This window comes from Rhinolophus sinicus, linkage group LG14 (assembly GCF_036562045.2).
Source record: "Rhinolophus sinicus isolate RSC01 linkage group LG14, ASM3656204v1, whole genome shotgun sequence".
NCBI classification, from domain to species: Eukaryota; Metazoa; Chordata; class Mammalia; order Chiroptera; family Rhinolophidae; genus Rhinolophus; species Rhinolophus sinicus.
Window position 1 is genome coordinate 28,421,774 of NC_133763.1, and position 23,544 is coordinate 28,445,317.

The following is a 23,544-nucleotide window of genomic DNA, read 5'->3' on the forward strand; positions in this document are numbered from 1 at the left end:
AAATGAGAAACAGAAACTCATAGACACAGACAATAGTTTAGTGGTTACCAGAGGGTAAGGGGCGGGAGATGAGGGTAAGGGGGATCAAATATATGGTGATGGAAGGAGAACTGACTCTGGGTGGTGAACACACGATGGGATTTATAGATGATGTAATACAGAATTGTACACCTGAAAACTATGTAATTTTACTAACAATTGTGACCCCAATAAATTAAAAATAGTAATAATGGAAAAGAAAAAAAAGAAGTGAAAATTTGAGAAATCTTTTTGGAGGGAAACCTAGCAATGTTTTTTATAGTTGTTAATGTTGAAACAGTAATTTTACTTCTAAGAATTTACCCTATGTGTATATAGCACAAGTACAAAGAGATAAACATATAGGGATGTCCACTGTAGCATTAGCTGAAATAGCAAAAATTGGAAAATACCCTAAAATTTTCATTGTGAAGCAGTAGTTAAATAAAATGGAATACTAAACAGCTGTTAAAAGGAATGAGGTAAATCTAAGAAAAACCAGCAATAGTATGTCTATTCTGATTCCATTCTTATAAAGAAAGGATATGTGTGCACATGCATAGAAAACATCTGGAAGAGTTGAATGGTTCTCAGTGGAATAGGAACTGAGGAAGCTGAGGGAGAAAAGACTATTTTATACCTCTGTCTGTTTTCATACTTCTGATTTTATATATATATATATATATATATATATATATATATATATATATATATATATATATATATATATACATACACACACACACACTTTTATATTGGACACATTACTTTTATAATAAAACAATGTTAAATGTTTTGCTCGTTATTAAGTTACAGCTCTCTGTGTTTTAGATGTTTTCCATTCCTTGCTGGCAGTTCATTGGCTGGATCAGCCACCTGGTGGCCTTACTGGACAAAGATGAAGCTGTTGCCATCCAGCACACTGTGGAAGAGATTGCTGATAACTATCCACAGGCGATTGTCTACCCATTCATAATAAGCAGTGAAAGCTATTCCTTCAAAGATACTTCTGCTGGTCATAAGAATAAGGAGTTTGTGGCAAGGTGATATTAGAAAGAAATTAGGTTGATAAAATACTACAGGTTATAAAAAATGTGTATGGTAAAAGCAAACTCATGGAAGCTTATATGTGTCTGCAAATTAATTAGAGTTGTCACTGTAGGATAAAAAATTGTAGACATCTGTCTGCTGAATCTGTCGAGCCTGGGTATGTTATTGTAGAATTTCTTTTTTAAATATATTTCATCAGAGAATATTCATGAAACCTTCTACCCTCATGCTAGTAGTAATTTGTTGGTTGAAACAGACTAGATGAGATGCTTTTCAAAATGAGTTCCTGATATTTTTCTTTAATTGAAAATATATGGGAAGCACCTCTTTTTAATTAGAATTCAGTAGACTGCCTGAAGTGTCATCCTTTTCACTTCTTCAATTGATTTAGAAACAGAGATAGTTGACACACCTAGCGATGGTGTATTACTTTTACAAGAATACTTTGTAAACGCACGGTATTTTAGTTGACATTCTCTGACAAGAGCTTTTTTTGTCATGAGCTGATTAGCCTTATTATTTAGTGTTTTGTTTCTGAGAAGATAACAGAGTAAGGCATAGCTTTTGTCACAGTTTTATCGATGGGTTGGCTGGGCACACACCATCTGCCAATGCTGGTGTCCTGCCTACCCCATGGTCTCTCAAAAGAGTCAACTGCAACGTGTTTGATTTTTTTTTTTTTTTTAAAGAAAAACATTTGAAAGTGTGTCAAGAAAGTGGCCTTTTCTTTCAGAATGTAACTTCAGGAACTGTATGTATCAAATTATGTACGTCAAAATGTTGACATTATTTGTAAGGTTTATTTTTTATCTTTATAGAATATATAGTAGTCCCTCTTTATCAATGAGGGAAATATTCCAAGACCATCAGTGGATGCCTGAAACTGCACATAGTACCCAACCCTATAGATACTACAGGTAACCCCTGTATAACAGTTACTAGGTTCCTAAAAATTGCCGTGTTATGTGAATCCGCGTTATACGAAACAAAGAACTAGTACAAAAAAGGGGGCTAGGTTCCAAAAATTTAAAAAACATACTATCATGTTTTTATAATTAAGAGAAATTACTAAAGCAATTTTCACCAAAAGTATAACAGTATTTATTAATGTTTTCTTCATCATCACTACTAAGCACCATTAACTGAGGGTGTTTTCTTTTTGACAAGATATCTTCATCCTCTGAATTTAATACTCCACGAACAAAATGGGTTTAAAATTCTAATGAATTTTGGGGCCTGCCCGGTGGCTCAGGCATTTGGAGCTCTATGCTCCTAACGCCAAAGGCTGCCGGTTCAATTCCCACATGGGCCAGTGCCAGATGGCTCAGTTGGTTGGAGCGCAGGCTGTCAACCATCAGGTTGCTGGTTCGACTCCCGCAAGGGATCATGGGCTGTGCCGCCTGCTGCTAACAGTGGCAAATGGACCTGGAACTGAGCTGCTCCCCCCACAGCTAAGATTGAAAGGACAACAACTTGACTTGGAAAAAGTCCTGGAAGTACACACTGTTACCCAATAAAGTCCTGTTCCCCTTCCCAAAATAAAGAAATAAAAAAATTAAAGAAAATAAAATTCTAATAATTTAAAAATTCTGCACTCAAATCTGATACGACATCGACCCTCGAATGAAAAATTTCAAATGAGATATCTTTTGCTCTTAAAAGCTTTTATTACATTCCGTGTTATTAGAGGATTTCCCTAATTTCAAATGAGATATTTTTTGCTCTTAAAAGCTCTTATTATAGTCCATGTTGTTCGGGAATTTCTCTTAATTCTCAAGCCATGTTAGAGTGAAACCGTGTTGTAGGATGCTGTGTTGTACGAGGGTTTTCCCCAATTCTTGAATCGTATTAGAGTAAAACCATGTTGTAGAAGTGCTGTGTTATACGGGGGTTACCTGTATTTTTTTTACCCTGTACAGAAATATCTGTGATAAAGTTTAATTTATAAATTAGGCACAGTAAGCGGTTGACAACAATAACAAAATAATAGTTACAGCATTATACTGTAATAAAGGTTATGTGAATATGGTCTCAAAATATTTTATTGTACTATACTCACCCTTCTTCTAGTGATAATGTGAGATGATGCTCATATAATGCCTAAGTGATGAGATGTAGTGGGGAGGATATGCTGGAGACAAATGATTCATGTCCCGGCAGGACGGCACGAGATTTCATCACACTATACTAGAATGGCACACAATTTGAAACTTACAAATTGTTTATTTCTGGAATTTTGCATTTAATATTTTCAGACTGCAGTTAACCATGGGTAATTGATGCCACAGAAACTGCAGATAAGAGGGAATACTACTGTACATACTTTGTCCTTATAATTACAAATTATAGGCTTTGATCTATGGAAGATACTTGATGACCTAAACTTGGTAATTTTTTATAGGATTAAAATTAAGTTGGATCAAGGAGGAGTGATTCAAGATTTTATTAATGCCCTAGAACAACTCTCAAATCCTGAAATGCTCTTTAAGGTAATATTATACCTTCTAGCAAATAAAACATAGAACTTGGATAAAACCTTCTTACAGTGTAGCTTGATTTCTTTTTTTTTCTTTTTTTTTTTGTCATAGGACTGGACTGATGACATCAAGATTGAATTAGGAAAAAAACCTGTAAATAAAAAAAACATTGAAAAGATGTATGAAAGAATGTATGCAGCCTTGGGAGACCCAAAGGCTCCAGGCCTTGGGACTTTTAGAAGGAAGTTTATTCAGGTATGGGTGAATAGCAGCCTGCCATTATGATAACAGAATCATTGTGAAGATCAGTATGTATATTTGCTGGTTTGTTAACAATTCTGCTTTTAAAATGTTGGATTTGTAAACTTCCTTTAGATCTGATGATTTCTATGAGATACTAATGGCATATTTTTAGGTCAAATAGTGGTAAGTGGGGCAATAGGTAAAACTTTGGGGGTTTTATTACATTCCTTCATGCTCAGATTCTTAGATATGAAGGTTACATATAATTCAATGTTTTTAATTCTCAGTGATTTGAATATTGGATCAAGAAAATATGTGTATTTTATATAAGTTAACTATTTATACTATGAGCACTTCTCTGTTCAAGACACACTCCTGGTTGCTACAGGAAATACAAAGAGAAGACAGACCCAGTTCCTGAGTTCAAAGGGATTTCTGACAAATACTATATAAAGAACTGTGGCCTAAGGAAAAATGTAATAAATGTGAGATCTATTTTTAAAGTTGCTCTCGAGTGGGAAGAAAGAGAATACACCTCAGTTTGGAAGGAATCAGGAAAAGCCTCTTGGAGCAAGTGGAGATCTAAATGAGCCTGCAAATGTCCAGGCTTTACCCCGCCATTCCTTATCCCTGTTGCTCCCTCTGTACGAGTTTATCTTCTCTCCCTTGTCCATCTGGAGAACTGAACCTTAGAGATGTGGCTTATGCGTCATTTCTCCTTTACATCCTTCTCTGAACCTCCTCCTTAACTGTCGCCAAGAAGAATTAGGAGCTCCTTCCTCTCTGTTGCCTAAGCACCGATGCACCTCTCTTAGCATCCATCACACTGATTGCTTTTTTCCAGTTTTGGTCAAACGACCTGTGTTCATTAAAGCTCAGGAAGTTTAAGAGCATAAAGAAATCCTGGCACTCATGTTGCTAGAGTTCTCAAGTTCCACAGTCTCTAGTGCAAAGGAGGATCTTTGTCCCTTCTGTTGTTTTTTTTTTTTTTTTTAATAACTGTTTTATTAGGATATAATTCACATACCCTACATGTAAAATGTACACTGCTGTGCTTTTTATTATATTCACAGAGTTGTGCAAACAGCTCAACACATCAATTTTTGAACATTTTCATCACTCCTAAAAAGAAAGCCCACACCTGTTAGCAGTTACTCCTCATTCCCCTCTCCTGCCATCCCCAGGCAACCGCTAAACTACTTCTGTCTCTATAGATTTGCCTGTTCTGGACATTTCCTTTAAATGAAATCATACAATATGTGACCTGGCTTTTTTCACTCAGCATAATGTTTTCAGAGTTCATCTGTTGTAACGTGTCAGTACTTCATCCTGTTTATTGCTGAATATTATTCCACTGTGTGGATATGCCACATTTTGTTTATCCTTTCATCAACTGATGGACATTTCAGGTGTTTCTACTTCTTAGCTCTTATAATTAGTGCTGCTGTGAATATCAGTGTACAAGTGTTTGTGGGGGAATCCTCAGGAGTGGAAAACCATGTTTATAACTTTCCCTTTAAGTTATGCCTTTCAAATCAGACTTGTGAACAGGGATTTTGTCTTCCTCATCTTTTCTTTCCACCTAGCATACTGCCTAGTGTGAAACAGGCATCTTTAATTAGATGAATGAATGGTATAGTTTTGATAAGTACAGGTAGATTTTGTTGGATCATACCTACTTATGGTAGTTTTAGAGGTATGAATGAATGTAGGAATGTATAGGACTATCGTTACCTAAATGTGACCAACAATGTATCCTAAAAGAGAAAGTAAAACCATAAGCCTCTGTATTTCATTTTATGACATGTGTTAGGCTTCACATCATATCAAATCTGTTTCATAGTACTACTACACATTAGGTATGCAAGAGTCTCAGAACAGGAAATACACATACTTTAAATGTACTAGCATTAATAAAATTTATAAAATTTTAGAATACTATATTTGGAAAGGTGTTTATGGTTTTTTTCCCTAAACCAGTGGTTTAAGAAACTTTTAGGCACACTTTTTCTGTAAAGGCCCAGATTTTCAGCTTTGCAGGCCATATCAGTCTCTTGTCACAAGTCTCTTGTCACAGTCACATCTGCCATTATAGTGAAAAAGCAACCCTAGAGAGTATTAAGTGAAAGTCATGGTTGGCAGCATTCCAATAAAATTTTATTTATAAAAATGGGCGGTAGGCTGTATTTTACTTCTGGGCTATAGTTTGCCAAACCTTGTTCTAAACAAAGAAGCTAGAGATGAAAAACAAGTGAGTTGCCCAGTGTCAAACAGAGAGTGGCAGATTGGAAACTAGAACCAAGTCTCCCAGTTTAGTAGGACCAATCCATCATCTGTGAAAAGATTTTATTTCAGTAGTACCTCTTTGCTGCAGCCTTCCCTAATCTACCCTGCTCTCCAGTGGGATCTGGACCCTACCCCAGAGTGAGGGTGTTTCACTATGCCATGTTTCCCTGAAAATAAGAACTAGCCAGACCATCAGCTCTAATGCGTGTTTTGGAGCACAAATTAATATAAGACCCGGCATTATATTACATTACATTACAGTACATTACATTAATCTTATTGTAAGACCCAGTCTTATAATAAAATAAGGCTGGGTCTCATATTAATTTTTGCTCCAAAACACACATTAGAGCTGATGGTCCGGCTAGGTCTTATTTTCGGGGAAACAGGGTAGTTTGCTACCTGTCTGTCTTCTCAACCAATGTGAGAATGTCTGCAGCAATCCTTTTCATTGTCTCATGTTGAACAATTATGCATAGCCCCCAGAAAAGACTGCATGTTGTCCCTTTGAATTCATGGCCACTTCCTTTCCCTGCATGCTGATACCATAAGGCTCTGGGCTGAAAATCTATTATAGACCACTATTCTTCCCAGCTGTTGCTGAGCACAGCTGCATCCAACCCTAATCAAGGGACAGTGTCCGAGAGGTGGAAACCTACCTCCATTATTCCTACCAGGCATGATACTTATCTTTAGGTTACTTTCTAGTACCTTGGAAAATCAATCCAGGACTTTCTGCTTTGTACCAAATCAACGCATAATTTGCATTAATTAAAATAATCTACCAAAACAGAATTGCCCCAAATTTCACTTTCGAGAATCTTTAAGGGCATTATGCCATTCAGATATGTTGTTTGTGCTGGTTATGTTTGGGAAATAGCCAATCTTTCCACGTATTCTAAAAATTTCAGATTGTTTTTGTACTTTCAATTCATTTATAGACTAAAGAAGAAATTTGTTTTATATATGTCAGTTTTCCTGTAGTAGATTGTCTTAACATAGAGCATATGTTTCATTTATACCAGATTTATGTTGTGGGGTTAGTTCTAAATTTGGTAAACATTTCTAATTAAAGATGATTGGATAATTATTGATAACTATTTAAGTCACTGTTAATACTCTTGAGTTTTATTTTTTGTTTATTATTTTTATATCAGGATTATAATTTAAATATTTGAGTAGAGACTAATACAAAGAAATATTTGCTATGTTCCAAGATAAAGTACTTCTAATAATTGCTTTTAGAAATATAAATTATCTAATGTTTGTACTGGATTATGATCCAAATAATGGCTTGCTAAGGAAAGTAGCATTCTAATATTTTTCTCTTCAGCTGTGATAAATAATTATGGACTCTTCTTATTAATTGAATTACTCCATTTTTGTGTGTGCTTTGTTCCTGATTACTCCTGTTATCACAGTGATGTAGATCAGTAACTAGACAGTGGACACAAAAAGGTTAAATGACTTTTCCAGGTTTTTACAGCCCTTATTAGAATTTATGGCTAGAAGTCACTACCAACTATATGCTTTCTATCTTTTAAAAGAAACACAAACAAACAGAAGACAGGCTTCAGGTGTTTTATAGAGTACTGAAACATTCAAGGAAAGCAAAACTATAAATCGTGAAAGCACAAGAAAAAACTTACATAATTGGATACTTATTTATTATAAACATTCATAAGCCTAGAAACTTTTCCAAAGTTCAAATTTCCCTTAAACACTATTACTAAGGTAAATTATTATTAATTTCAGGCTTTTGGAAAAGAATTCGATAAACACTTTGGGAGAGGGGGTTCTAAGCTACCTGGAATGAAGCTCTGTGACTTCAACGACATTGCCAACTCACTACTTTTAAAAATGTGCAAAGACTCAAAGCCACCTGGGAATCTGAAAGAATGCTCACCCTGGATGAGTGACTTCAGAATAGAATTCTTGAGAAATGAGCTGGAGATTCCTGGTAAGTGAACCTTTAGGAGTGACAAAACTAAGGAGAATACTGCGAGACTTTTGATTTCTAAAATAATTTCAGGATCTTGACAGTTACTGGTTTTTTTAAAAAAGATTAAAAGTTTCACTATATTTTTTATCATTACTGTGAATTAGTATACTTTACTCAATGTCTAATTAGATTATAGTTTTCTTAATTATTCCTGATTCCATATTTCTGATTATGACAACAAGTATTCAGATTTCTAATAATAATGGTAACTTGTAATTTCCTCTAAACATACTCATGCTTTGCTCCTGAATAACTTTTCCTCGGAAATATAATATAGGTATAGATGCAAATCATTTCCTGGGATGTACATGTTGGTCCCATTTAAAGTGACAAGGTAATGATAAATGACTTATCTTCATGAAAAAGAATTGTGACATTAAGAATGGAGACACACAGCAAGTTGTCAGATGTGAACACAGCATGACTTTTCAAAGGCATTCTTTCTGTATTCCATGTTCATCGCCCTGGAATTTGCCAGACAGAAAAAATGTTTCAATGTCATTACTCATATTCTCATTCCAGTGGATATAAAGAAACATATTTGGAAAAACACTTTCCTTTGTTATTATTAACAGCTGTGCATTGCATACACAGGTCATTTCAATAAAAACATTGAAAACGTAAGGAGCATTTTCTCAGTCTGTTGAGACTTTGCTTCCCGGCAATTGTGAATTTGGCTCAAATAAACTCTTATTAAAAAAAAAATTGAAAATGTAAGCCTCCCAATATGTAGCTTGATTCTCTGAAATAATACAGTGTTCTAGCTCAATGCATTATTTTTCCTGTTTGGAATTTGTCTGCTCCATTAGAATAAGAAGATAACTTCCATTAGTCAAATTGAGAAATAATAGCACTTTTTTTAAAGTCCATTTTCTTTAAATGAAAACTTTTAGGGAAAAACATTTTATCATGTTAGGTTAGCTTTTTTTAATTAGGTCAGCACATATGTTTTAAAATACAGGGTTCTGTAACAAACTATACCTAAGTAAGGCTTCTTTGTTTTGTCTTAGGTCAGTATGATGGCAAAGGAAAGCCAGTGCCAGAATACCATGCACGAATCGCTGGATTTGATGAGCGGGTAGGTGCTGGTGTTTGTGACCCCAGTCACCATAGTTAGGATTCTTAGTATGTGGCATTTATTTCTTATGAGAATATTTGTCTTTACTAAAGAAAAGGCAGTTAACTTCCCCTGTTGGTCTCAAATCTACGAGGTGTGAGAATTATGTTTGCAAACTTTCCACCATGCACTCATTGGCAGCACTGTACAAACAGCTCGGTAAGGTTTCATGACCTTGGTATTTCAGTGTCTCACAGCTGTGTTCATGTTGACATGTGGCGGTGTCTTCCTGAGTGGCATTTATAATTGTTGTTGCGTGGTTTTCTGTGCCATGATGAGAACATCTGAGATTGAATAGAGCAACAAACAAACATCATATTTCTTGCTAAACTTGACAAGAGTGGAAATGAAATCAGGGACATGTTAGTCCAAGTTCATGGGGATAATGCTATGAAGAAAACAGCGGTGTACAAATGGATTAAATGTTTTTCTGAGGGGAGAGAACGTGTCACTGATGAAGAGAGGTCAGGGCAGCCAGTAACAAGCAGAACTGATGAAAACATTGCAAAAATTCATCGCATTGTGTGTCAAAATCATGAGCTGACTGAGAAGCATAGTAGACCAAGTAAACATCAACAGAGAAACAGGAAAATCATAACTGAAACTCTTGGCAAGAGAAAGGTGTGTGCAAAAATGGTCCTGCAGGAGCTCAGTGATGAACAAAAGCAAAGGCGAGTCGAAGTTTGCCAAGACCTTTTGGAGAGGCAAGACAATGTTTTGGGCCATGTTATCACTGGTGATGAAACATGGGTGTACCAATACAACCCTGAAACAGCGTCAAAGTGCACAGTGGAAGTTAGCCAATTCTCCACGACCAAAATCAAGAGTCAAAACAATGTTGCTAACCATTTTTGATACCAGAGGGATTATTCATTATGAATTTGGACAAACTGGACAAACCGTTCATCAAGTTTACTATTTGCAAGTGCTGAAAAGGCTGCATGAAAAAGTTAGATGAAAACGACCTGAACTTTTCACCAACAATTCATGGCTCTTGTATCACAACAATGTACCATCTCACACGGCACTGTCTGTGAGGGAGTTTTTAGCCAGTAAACAAATAACTGTAATGGAACACCCTCCCTGCTCACCTGATCTGGCCACCAATGATTTCTTTCTTTACCGGAAAATAAAGGAAATATTGAAAGGAAGACATTTTGGTGACATTCAGGACATCAATGGTAATACGACGACAGCTCTGATGGCCATTCCAGAAAAAGAGTTCCAAAATTGCTTTGAAGGGTGGACTAGGCACTAGCATTGGTGCATAGTTTCTCAAGGGGAGTACTTTGAAGGTGACCGTAGTGATATTCAGCAATGAGGTATGCAGCACTTTTTTTAGAATGTGTTCGTGAACCTAATTGTCAAACCTCATGTGTAGTTTTCTGATCCTGTTGTTTATTGAATTTCTTAGTATGTTTCCAGTATTTTAACATCAATCATTTTTAAGGATATAATAAACTCGAAGAGTAGACTATATGTGTGTGTATCTATTATAAGATTTGTGTAAAATTAAGTAGAAAGTTAATGTTGTATGTTGCTTGTTGCTAAGGATATCTACATTTATAAGGAATTATTTGTAACCAGGGGTGTGAAATTCTGTGGGCACAACATTACAGGCATGAACAGGTAACAGAAATATTTCACTGACTAGGTTCTCTATTTTTTTCTGTCACCTGACAGTCTTCAAAGAGAGGTCTCTTTGAGGAATGTGTGCCAACCAGCCTTACTTTTTTGATGATGATATGATGAGCTATTCTCTTAATTTCTCAGGCTGCACCTAAAAAAATTTTATTTTTAATTTTTAAAGATAAAAATAATGGCTTCTATCCGAAAACCAAAGCGTATCATCATCCGAGGCCATGATGAGAGAGAATATCCTTTCCTTGTGAAGGGAGGTGAAGATTTGCGGCAGGACCAACGCATTGAGCAGCTCTTCGAGGTCATGAATGTCCTTCTTTCCCGAGATGCCGCCTGTAGTCAGAGAAACATGCAGTTAAAGACATACCACGTAATACCCATGACCTCCAGGTATGACCACATGGGCATTGTCATTTTAGAGTAGATTTATATGAATGGGAATTTTACGCTGGGCCAAATCCTTTGTTTCATTTTGCCAAGATGAGGTTGGAGGTTACTTGACAATTCAGTGGTTTAGATTTCACAATAACAGAGACTAAAAAGAACTAATAAACACTTCTAAACTTACAGTTTTTATCTTAAAGAAAGCAGTTTAAGTTTGTATTCATATACCTTTTATTCTCCTTTTCAGATTAGGATTAATTGAATGGATTGAAAATACTCTTACCTTAAAGGAACTTCTTTTGAGTAACATGTCACAAGAGGAGAAAGCAGCTTACCTAAGGTAATGTGGAGTCCAAATATTTTCTCTAGCTCTGCCCAAGTCCATTCCAGCCAGCCTGCTGCTGCCTAGTTTTAACATTCTGAGAAGAGTTGTTGGAAATTCAATTTCCTCCACCTCATGTTTCCGGTGACATCTTAGAACCCCTTTTAATTGGTGCTCTCAGCCAAATCCTGGCCTAGTCTTTAATGTGCCTCTGGTTAGGTGAATAGACTAAATGGAGTAGAAGGTTCTAAACAGCAGTTGCATATATTTTACCACAATGTTAAAAAAAAGTATTAACTTTGGTGGGAAAAAAAAAACCTTGAAGAAAATAAAACAAATATGAATAAATAATAAGATAATAAGATTAACAGCTAACATTTCATTAAACATTTTCTGTGTGCTAGACACTAGTCTCAGTTCTTAATATGTATGAAGTCATTTATTTCTTAGAAAAATCTACAAGGTAAGATCACCTTTGTACAGATGAGAAAGCTGAGGCCCAGAAAAGTTAAGTAACTTGCTTTAAGTCACCCAGCATCTAAGTGGTATAACTAGGATTATTAGTGATTAACTTAAGTCACAATATAGGTGCTTTTTATTTTTCTTTATCCTTTTATATTTTCAAACTTTTCTTCAGTGAACATGTATTTTTTAATCAGAAGGGGTTTTTGTTTCTGTAAAGAAAAAAGTACAAGATTGAAAGACATTTTGAAGGACGAGTTGACATGTTTTGATGACAAGCTATAGAAGGAGTCGACAAGTTTTAATGACAAGCTGTAGAATAAAGGAAGGGGAAATATTAACAAATAGCTTTAAGGCCTATTTCTTTTCATTGTACTCATTCTTTCCTGAAAGTATTTACACGATATTGTCATCAGTCAGGAATGATGTCTGTAAAATTAATCGTATTCTTTTCAAACTCTTATTTGTAGAGTTTGCTCAATAGGACAGTGTTTACCAACTTTTAATTCCAGTCATTTGAGTCCTTTGCCTAGAATTGTTTCTGCCTTCTCTGGAAGACAGGGAAACTGATAAACAGTACTTCCCGGAGTCAGAAAATCCAGAGCTTGGTCTGGTGCTAACTCACAGTGTTCGTAATTCACAAGGGGAATCTTGGACAAGTGACTTGCCTTTCCCTTGTTCTCATGCCTCTGTTTGCAACATGGGATAGTAATGTAAAATGCATAAGATAAACAGTATCAATAGAGTTTTAGGTGCTTTTCAAATACAAAATTGTATAAATTACTTCCCCACTACCTTTTTAAAACAAAGCACTTCTAACCTCCATTACTAAAAAACATTGCTATTTTTTTCTTAATTTACATGTAGTTCTCCAAACTAAAGATTTTCATCCCAGTTGAAAGTAGAGAGTTTAGGTGAAAATCAAGTGGCCTATTTATGAAATTAACATAGTAGGACCTCAGAAAAGGTTCACCTTAAGTGATTGAACTCCTAAGTAATATGTTGTGAAATTGTTCTATCTTTAGATTTTAAGAAAAATTTGTTAAAGCTTTTTATATAAACTCAAAAGTGGCTAAACAAATATCACATTGTTTCTAACTGCCCAGTTACTGCCTTTTGCCTATGAATCATTATTAAGAACAGCTTTTTAAATTCAGTTCAAATCCATTGTAATCTAAGAAAATATTCTTAATATAGATTTTATAGGTATCTGCATACTGGAAATGGTTAAAAAGAGTATGGCAATGTTTTAAGTAATGACAAGAGCAGACTTAATCTGTCTGCTATATAATTTGTGGTCTTTTTGTTTGTAATAGTAATATGGCTTAACATTTCTTGCCTACTTTAAAGAAGTTGCATGTAGTATTGTCATCCTGTTATGGTTCTTTTCTAGGATCAAATTTTTAGAACCATATGCCTAAGTCTCAACACTTACGTTCAGGTCATCTTGTTCCTCTCTGTATGAAGTGGGAAAATTATTGTATCTAATTGTTTTGTACCTGGATTTTTACATAGGAAATAGCTTTGGTTTCTTTAGTAATTAAGAATGCATAATGATATATTGATATTCTAGATCCAGAGTAACATGGGTTCAGCATTAATACTAAATACAATTAAAAGTCATATTTATTTTTCCCTGCCTCTTAACTATTTTTCTTGGTTCTCTATGCTTCTGAAATCATCATGCTAAATATCTTCCTAATGCTTATTCCGTTTTTCCTATTGGTTAGTGATCCCAAAGCACCACCGTTTGAATATAGAGACTGGCTGACAAAGATGTCTGGAAAGTATGGTGTTGGTGCTTACATGCTAATGTATAAGTAAGTTTGTTTTGATTTTTTTCTTTTTACTGATTAGTTCATGCTCCTCAAAGTTGCGTATATCCTTTTGTTTCTTAGAAAGTTTTGCCTCAGAGAGATCATCAAAATCTAGTTATTTTTTATTTGAGTTTCAGTGTAAACAAAGAATTTTAAATTTCCAGTCATGAGAAGTTTGTTCTAATCAGATGTTTCCTGTAATTAAATCATAGGGGAGCTAGTCGTACTGAAACAGTCACATCTTTCAGAAAAAGAGAAAGTAAAGTGCCTGCTGGTCTCTTAAAGTAAGTATACTTCTGACTTTATCAGCCAGCTGGTGGCGTAGCAGAGACCCCAGAGTTTTGTCTTCCTCTCCCAGGCGGGCCTTTCTGAAGATGAGCATGGGCCCTGAAGCCTTTCTGGCACTCCGCACCCACTTTGCTAGCTCTCATGCTCTGATGTGCATTAGCCACTGGATTCTGGGTATCGGAGACAGACATCTGAACAACTTCATGATAAGCATGGAGACAGGCGCAATGATTGGAATTGACTTTGGACATGCATTTGGATCAGCTACTCAGGTATGCTCTTCTTGCTCTCATTGTTCTTGGCTAGTTTGGAATTGTCCTAGGACTTTGTAACACCCTCTGGAAATGGATAGTTTTAAAGAAGAAATGACATGTCAGTTAGGTCAGTTTTGTCATGGTCATTAAATTTGAAATCCTCTCAGAAAGGGATATTCTCAACTTCAACTTCATTTTTTCAGTCGGCTTATGGAAGGTGTGATAAGTTATTTAATCAAAGCTAAGAATAAAATGTGTTCCTGTTCCTATAAGGAGAACTATGTGGAAGTTTTTATGAAACCCCGTAAGCAAATTGTTTTGTACAAGATATAATACAAATGTTTTCTCTGACATTAAACTCTGAGTGTTTTAAATTGTACTTCTAAATCTCTGCAGGCTGTGTGGTCCTGTGCACATTTTTTGCATTGAAAGGTTTTTGCATTGCAAGGATGATTGTGTGATTACTCTTGCACATAGTAAATTTATATCTGTATAGCTGATTTCAAGAAAAGAGGAGTTCATATTCTCACTAAACGTGAATTATAACTATGGGAGGATGTTTTGTTTGTGCCTGTTACTTTGAGATTTTTACTTCACATATTCTATTTCTTGCATGAATTTTTTTCTGTTTAGTTTCTGCCAGTCCCTGAGTTGATGCCTTTTCGTCTAACTCGCCAATTTATCAGTCTGATGTTACCAATGAAAGAAACAGGTGTTATTTACAGTGTCATGGTGCATGCACTGAGAGCCTTCCGCTCATACCCTGACCTGCTTACTACTACCATGGACGTCTTTGTAAAGGACCCTTCCTTCGACTGGAAAGTAGGGTGATTTATATGTACTTCTTTACTTTCATTACAGTGTACCAGGAATTGATCTGGCATCTACTTTTATATGATGGAAATGCATCAAATTGTGTTTCCTAAAATATTTACTTTTTTTTTAAAGCATTTATTGAAATTAACATTTGGGGGTCATTTGGCCTAAAAACCAGATAAGGAATATACTTTTATTTGGAGAAAACTTGTTTCAATTGAATGTGTTTCTAACTAGGAGAGGAAATATGGACCCATTGGTGATGGTGGGTTCCATTTCTCATGGAGACAACTTTTATTTTTAAATCTGTTCTGCATGAGGTTTTCCTTGATCATAAAGACAGTGTTGTCTTAAATCTCAAAGAGTTTTTCATAATACAGCCCAAAAGAATGAAGCCTAGCAGTGGTGTCCTTTACATAGGGAGTGATATTTTAAGCTTAACTGCAGTCCCTCGAGATCATGGTCACTGTTGTATGTATTATCTTTAGAATTTGTATAAAAAGCTATTGAGTTCTCCGTAGTTATAGAGATAGTTGTTTAAGATCATTACTTGTTTAATCTGTTTGAATGTGATCATATATACTGTTACAGTAAGCAGAAATAATCATGTTCTTTTCCTTTAGAATTTTGAACAGAAAATGCTGAAAAAAGGGGGATCATGGATTCAAGAAATAAATGTAACTGAAAAAAATTGGTATCCTCGGCAGAAAATATGTTATGCTAAGAGAAAGTTAGCAGGTGCCAATCCAGCAGTTATTACTTGGTAAGATTATTATTTGTGGAAAAAACAATCAGAACACTAGATGGTACCATTTACTGAAGAATTACTAAATGCTGTATAAAGTGCTGAGAACTTCACATTTAGTCTATGATGTTAGCACTATTATTCTCATTTTACAAATGAATGCTTAACATCATTAATCATCAGAGAAATGCAAATGAGGTACCACTTCACACCCATTAATAAAAAAATATAACAAGTGTTGGTGAGGATGTGGAGTAGTTGGAGCCCTTATATGTTCCTGGTAGGAATGTAAAATCATGCAGCTGCTGTGAAAAAACAGTGACAGTTCCTCAAAAAGTTAAACATAGAATTATCATTTGACCTAGCAGTTGGCCTCCTCAGTATACATCTAAGAGAAATGAAAACATATGCCTGCACAAAAACTTGTAGATAAACATTAATAGCAGCATTATTCATGTTCTGTTTTTCTATAAATTGAATCTCTTGACTTCAAGGTTATGTGCAGCAGAAAATATTCTATAAGTGATGAGAGGGAATGTTTGATAACTAGAAATGCAGGAAGGAAGGAAAAATAATGCATGATTTATGTTTTTGTTCTTGTTTAATTTTTTTTCCAGTGATGAGTTATTTCTGGGCCATGAGAAGGTACTTGCCTTTGAAGATTATATGGCTGTAGCACGAGGAAACAAAGATCACAACATTCGTGCCCAAGAACCAGAGAGTGGACTTTCAGAAGAGGCTCAAGTAAAGTGCTTGATTGACCAGGCAACAGACCCTAATATCCTTGGCAGGACTTGGGAAGGATGGGAGCCCTGGATGTGAGATCCGTGGAAGTCAGAAGATAAAAAACGTGAAAGTGTTCAAAGAATCTGTTAAATTTTCAATGAGTTGATTTTCCTGAAGCTTTAAAGAGAGTCTATTTAGTGATACAGTCTTCTAGCAGAAGTTTAATCAACATCGTGATAAATAAGTGTATATTGATATGAATGAATGATTAGGTTATAATCAAAGATTAGGTTAGGGTTATAATAGAATTTTAATAGAAAAATATATATCCAGGCTTATACAGCTATAAAGATTAGGTAAACCAGCTATCTTAATTTATGTTATAAATGTGAACATTCCACTCAGTGTCCTCATTGGTAATCATGGCACATTGGAAATAACACCCAGACTTCATCACTAAGACTTTGTGAGAATAAAGCCAATAGCCTAACTGATATGTTGTTACATTATATTAGTACAGGAATAATAACAGGTAAAGCTATGATTATGGATTATTATATTTAGAAATGATTGCATTTGATATTTGAGGATATTTTTGTAGGTTTTTTTCTTTCATTTTATTCTCTTCTAGTATTAACATTTTATGATAGAATTGTTCTCCAGAAGAAAAACTATTTAGAAGAGATTTAAAAAAAACTTGGTCTTAGCACTCACTTTTGCCACTCTGATCCACAACAAGAAGATAGATAGAGTCAGGATAACTTCACAAATTCCAGGTATAATATAGGGATAATACTAAGCATTTCAATTCTAGGAAAATCAAATAAATCCCTGTTTTGAAATGAATCCCTCATTTGAAGAAAAAAGATGCATTCTAAAACAGCAAGATCAAATTACAAAGTGTAAATACGCCCTTCTTTTAATTCTCCACACACCTGGAACGTTTTTCAGGTTGGCTTTGAACTTTATGTTATTGTTTTCTTCAAACATTTATATTTGGAAACTTGTGTGATTTTTGAGAAATAATAATCTTAAGAATATGGAACATTAAAGTTTTTTTTCACAAAATAGTGTATAGCTCTTACGCAGTTTCAAAAGCAAAATGTTCATCTTATATTTTGTTATATTACTTGGCAAATTTATTCTGATAATTATAGGTTGAATGCATTATGACATTAAAAATAAACCTTGATGTTCTCAACAAATGGTATCTATTCAACCAAAGTAATTTCATCTTTACGGAAAAATAAGTGATCATGTATGTGAAAACCAATATACACAAGTTTTGTGTTTTTTTTCTACAGCATAAAAACAGCCAAACAAGTCTACTTTGCAGTTGACTTCATTGTAATATATCATTTTCTGTAACAACTGATTAACCATAATTTTCACTTGAATCCTGATAATGTGGGAGATATTCATTAATTAGATTCCCATATTATGGGAAACCCTGTTTTTTAACAACTACTTTTCATGTCAGTAAAAGTTCATTATTACCATATGACTGTGTATGAGTCCAATTTCAAAGCTGTTGGCTTGAAAAGTCCATCAGAACCTATGAGAGTGCAATAAAAAGAAAGTTACAGTATACAGCATTCATAAGATATTTGCACAATTAATCAGGATGGTAAATGTCCTTATTACACGCTTAGGGACTGCATGTCTGAATCATACCTGTAGTCCAAACTTCAATCCTGTGATTCTTGCTGAAAAAAGATATTTGATTTGGCTCATAGAGGACAGAAGGATGGTTACCAGAGGGGAAGGGTTGAGGTGAGGATGAAGAGGGCAAGGGGGGTCAAATATATGGTGACAGATTAGAGTTTGGGTGGTAAGCACACAATGCAGTATACAGATGATGTATAATAGAATTGCACATTTGAAGCTTATTTTATTAACCAGTGTCACCCCAAATAAATTTAATTGTTAAAAAAAATATTTGGTTTGAAAACCAAAAAATAAAAGAAGACATCTCTACTGATTATAAGTAAATATGAATAATATTAATATTTTATTAGGTATTTTATTAAATTATTAAGCATTTTTTAAAGGTAGGAGCCACATACTTTATCAGAAATGTAAGAGTTCAAAGGCAAGCAGCGAGTTTTTTCCCAGAGGTGGACAGATTGATTGATTTTCTTCACCTCACACCACATCTTACAGAAATAGAGTAATGTGGCTCAAGAACATTATTAGTGCTATATCCCAAGGAGTCAAGACAGGCCTGAAAGAGAGAGCAGAGTTTTATTAAAACATAACAAGTAAATTTAAAATGCACTGTGTAATATTGGACTTATATGTGTGCTTATATTCAGTACAGCTATTAAGTTTTGCAAATATATTGAATGGTAATATTTACACTGTAAACATATTTTGACATATTCAGGTTGCATATAAAACAAACATTTCTTTTTCAAACCCAAAATAATCCAGGAAGGTTCATATTTAAACTCAATGAAGAAGACTTGAATAAATCCATGCTTACAAATATTAATTTGAATACTTTTTCAAACTAAAAGCAACTCTGTCATGATTTCCTTTAGGACAGGGCAATGTCATAATCACTGTGTCTGACTATCTAATAGTGCCTGCACACAGCACACAACACAATAAAATCATGGGGAAAGAATAAAGACTTAAAACTTTAAAAACTATTCCTAAGAGATGTAAAAATTATTTAATCAAGCTACAAGAATTTTTGAAATACTGTTTTTTAACAACTTGTAACTTCTGCTAAAATGTATATTTTTCAACATCTGAATATTGCCTATATTGAAATAAAAGCAAAGCTATGGAAGATGTACTTTTCTCTGAACATTATGAAATTGAAGTATTTAAGGATTGGCTTTTTGAAAAGCAAAAGCCATTGGAATTTTGACAGGGATTGCATTGAATCTGTAGAATCTGTGAAATTTGATAGGGATTGTTTTGGGTAGTATTGACATTTTAACAATATTAAGTCTTCCTATCTGTGAACACAGTGTCTTTCCTTTTATTTATGTCTTTGAATTCTTTCAGCAATGTTTGGTCATTTTTCCTGGTTTTTGATGTTTATACTTTTCGGTTTTCTTGATTAAATTTACTACAATGTATTTTATTCTTTTGGATTTTACTGTAAGTAGAATTGTTTTACATAATTTTCTTTTTGTATTCATTGCTGGAATACAGTAGACTTTGTGTGTTGATCTTTTCTCCCGAGATTTTGCTAAATTAATGTATTTGTTCTAGTTCTTTTGTGTACTCTAGGATCTTTTACATATAGTATTGTGTCTTCTGTGAATAGATAGTATTCTTCCCAATTTGAAGGCCTTTTTTTTCCTTGCCTAATTGCTTTGGCTACAACATCCAGAACAATATTGAATAGCAACAGCAGTGGAAGGAAGCACACTTGTTCTGTTCCTGATCTTAAGTGGAACGTTTTCATCTTTCATCATTGAGTATGATGTTAGTTGTGGAGTTTCATAAATGCATGTTATCATGTTGAAGAACTTCTTAGTTTGCAGAGTATTTTTATCACGAAATGGTATTGAATTTTGTCAATATTTTTTTTTGCATCAATTGAGATGAACCTGTTGTTTTTCTCCTTTGTTAATGTTATGATGACACTGATTGATATTTAGATTTTGAATCATCCCTGCATTGCTAGGATAAATCCCACTTGGCCATGGTGAATAATCCTTAAAATATGCTGTTGAATTATGTTTTCTAGTATTTTGTTGAGAATTTTTGAATCAGTATTATAAGGGATATTGGTCTCTATGGGTTTTTTTGTTTTGCTTTTTTTTTTTTGGCCAGGGTATTGCTGGTCTCATAGAATGAATCAGGAAGTTTTCCGTTCTCTGATTTTTTTTTTTCTTTTTTTTCTTTTTTTCTTTTTTTTTTTTTTTTGATGGGGGAGGGAGAAGTTGGGGCAGAAAGAAGATTGTTAATTCTTTAAATATTTGGTAGAATTCACCAGTGAAGCCATCTGGTGCTGGCTTTTTCTTTGTTGGGAGTTTTTTCATTACTGATTAAGTCTCTTTACTTACTTTATATCTGTTCAGATTTATTTCTTCCTGAGTCAGTTTTGGTAACATGTTTCTAAGAATTTTGCCATTTCAATTAGATTATCTAATGTGTTGGCATTTTTATTTCTGAAAGGTTGATAAGGTCCCCACCTTTGTTTCTGATAGTTATTTGAGTTTTTTGTTTGTTTTGTTTTGTTTTGTTTTGTTTTTTCTTAATCTGTCTCGAAGGTATGTCAATTTTGTTGACCTCTTCAAAGAACCAACTTTTGGTTTCATCAATTCTATCATTTTTCTATATTTTGTCCATGCTCTGATCTTTATTAGCTCCTTAGTTTGCTAGCTTTGTAAACTAAGTTTAGTTTGTTCTTTTTCTAGCCCTTAAGGTATAGAGTTAGGTTATTCATTTGCAATTTTGTTTTTTTCATTTTTAATGTAGGTGTTAATGTATGATCATTGCTTTTGCTACATTCCTTAAGTTTTGGTAGTGTTTTTGTTTTCATTTGTTTCAAAGTATTTTCTAATTTCCCTTGTGATTTCATTTTTAACTTGGTTCTAAGAGTGTTTAATTTCCACATTTTCACTTTTTTTTAATTGATTTCTAGCTTTATTACAGTTTGGTCAGAGAAGATACTTTGTAAGATTTCAGTCTTTTTCAATTTATTGAGACTTGTTTGGTGGCCTAATATATGGTCAATCCTGGAGAATGTTCCATGCATACTTAGAAGAATGTTAGTTCTACTTTTGTTGGATGAAATGTTCTGTATATGAGGTATGATTTAAGAAATTGGTGAATGTTTAAAATGTATTACCGTAAAAGACACATTGCCAGTAATCTCCCTCAAAATATGCCCCCCTCGCTTCTAACACACTTATCCCATCGTTCTTGCCACTTTCTGAAGCAGTTCTGGAAGTCCTCTTTTGTCTTTAGTTGTGCTGTTGTGGCTGCCTGGATGTCCTGAATCAATTCAAAACTGTTTCCTTTCATGGTCACTTTGACTTTGCAAAAGAGCTAGAAGTGGCTTGGTGCCAGATCCAGTGAATAAGGTGGATGAGGACACACCGTAATTTTTCATTTGACAGAAATTGCCATACCGGAAGCTATGTGTGACATAGAGCCTTTCCGTTGTGATCAAAAAATCCGGTGAATGCTGTTGCCCAGTACCATCCAACAGAAAGGCAGGAGTCTTCAATACAGAAAGTGGCATGTCAAACCTTAGTATGCGACAAGTTTCAACTTCTTCAGTGCAGTGGGTATGAGTTACAGTTGAGAGAAGGTGTGCTTTAAAGTATACCTTAAATTATCCTCCATCCTCCATCATGACAACGCTCTTGTCACACATCACTTCTGGTATATGGCAATTTCTGTCACATAAAAACATTGCGGTGTGTCCTCATCCACCTTATTCACCAGATCTGGCACAGTGAGATTTCTGGCTCTTCCCCAAAGTCAAATAGATTCAGGACATCGAGGCAGCTACCATAACGCAACTAAAGACACTCACGGAAGAGGACTTCCAGAACTGCTTCAGAAAGGAGCAAGAACAATGGGATAAGTGTGTTCAAAGTGAGGGGGAGTATTTTATGGGCAATTAATGGCATTGTGTCTTACTGTAATAATTTTTTTTATTTAAACATTCACCATATTATTTGACAACACCTCGTATGTTTGTTAGATCTAGTTCATTTGTAGTGTTCAAGTCCTCTATTTCCTTATTCTTCATTGTAGATGTTCCGTCTATCCATTATTAGAAGTGGGGTTTTGAGGTCTGCAACTCATTGCGGTTCAATTCTATCAATGTTTGCTTCATACATTTAGAAGCTTTGCTGTTTGGTGTATGTTTATAAGTGTTACATCTTTTTGATGGGTTGACCTTTTTATCTATATGTAATGTCTTTTTGTTTTAAAGTCTGTTCTTATGTTAGCTTTTTGTTGGTTATTAACACATGAAATATATTTTCCCTTTCACTTTTAATCTGTTTTTACTTTGGCTCTAAAATGAGTCACTTGCAGATCGTATATCATTGGATCATGTTTTTATGATCTATTCTGCCAGTACCTTTCTTTAATTGCTGAGTTTAATCCATTTAGATTTAAAATGATTTCTGATTAGGAGAGAATTCTATCATTTTTCTATAAGTTTTATCTTTTTTCCTTAAATGCTTCCAACACCATTTTCTTTTTTCTTAGTCGTTATCCTGGCAGTTATAATTAACATCCTAAATTTATAACAGTATAGTTTGAGTTGATACCGTGTTACTCCGAAAATAAGACCTAGCCGAACCATCAGCTCTAATGCGTCTTTTGGAGCAAAAATTAATATAAGACCTAGTCTTATTTTACTATAATATAAGACTGGGTGTAACGTAATGTAATGTAATATAATACCCGGTCTTACTTTACTATAATATAAGAGTGGGTCTTATATTAATTTTTGCTCCAAAAACCGCATTAGACGTGTTAGAGCTGATGGTCTGGCTAGGACTTATTTTCAGGGAAACATGGTACTATATTAGTTTCAATAGCATGCAAAAACTGCTCCTGTAAACTTCCATCCTCTCTCCCACTTTATGTAATTGTCACAAGTTACATCTTTGTTTATTATATCCCCATTAACACATATATAATTACTGTTTTATGCATTTGTCTTTCAAATCATATAAACAAAAACAGGTGCAAACCAATATTTATATATTTACCTTTACTGGTGTTTCTTGGTAAGCATTGTAATCTTTTGTTGAAAACTGGACATTTAGAATATTATAATGCAGTAACTCTGGAAATCACTTTTTCCTCTCTCCCTACAGTTTACTGTTGTTTTTTGAGGGCTGCAATTGTCCATTTTTAATTGGCTTTTCCAAACTTTTTTTTTTTTAAAGACTGTTCCTTAT

At 34.4% G+C, this 23,544-nt stretch overlaps 1 protein-coding gene across 2 annotated transcripts in view; it reads left to right on the plus strand.

Annotated features, from left to right (window-relative positions):
• Positions 1–18,149, plus strand: part of PRKDC (protein kinase, DNA-activated, catalytic subunit) — a 270,539-nt gene extending 252,390 nt beyond the window's left edge. For both annotated transcript variants that reach the window (XM_074318994.1, XM_074318995.1), the window contains exons 74-86: positions 850–1,061; positions 3,470–3,557; positions 3,657–3,800; positions 7,830–8,034; positions 9,087–9,154; positions 11,004–11,224; positions 11,466–11,558; positions 13,733–13,822; positions 14,032–14,103; positions 14,178–14,379; positions 14,995–15,183; positions 15,801–15,940; positions 16,540–18,149. In XM_074318994.1, coding sequence (XP_074175095.1) covers positions 850–1,061; positions 3,470–3,557; positions 3,657–3,800; positions 7,830–8,034; positions 9,087–9,154; positions 11,004–11,224; positions 11,466–11,558; positions 13,733–13,822; positions 14,032–14,103; positions 14,178–14,379; positions 14,995–15,183; positions 15,801–15,940; positions 16,540–16,744 — 1,929 coding nt within the window. In that variant the 3' untranslated portion in view covers positions 16,745–18,149. The remainder of the gene's footprint in view (positions 1–849; positions 1,062–3,469; positions 3,558–3,656; positions 3,801–7,829; positions 8,035–9,086; positions 9,155–11,003; positions 11,225–11,465; positions 11,559–13,732; positions 13,823–14,031; positions 14,104–14,177; positions 14,380–14,994; positions 15,184–15,800; positions 15,941–16,539) is intronic.
• Positions 18,150–23,544: the final 5,395 nt, after the last annotated feature.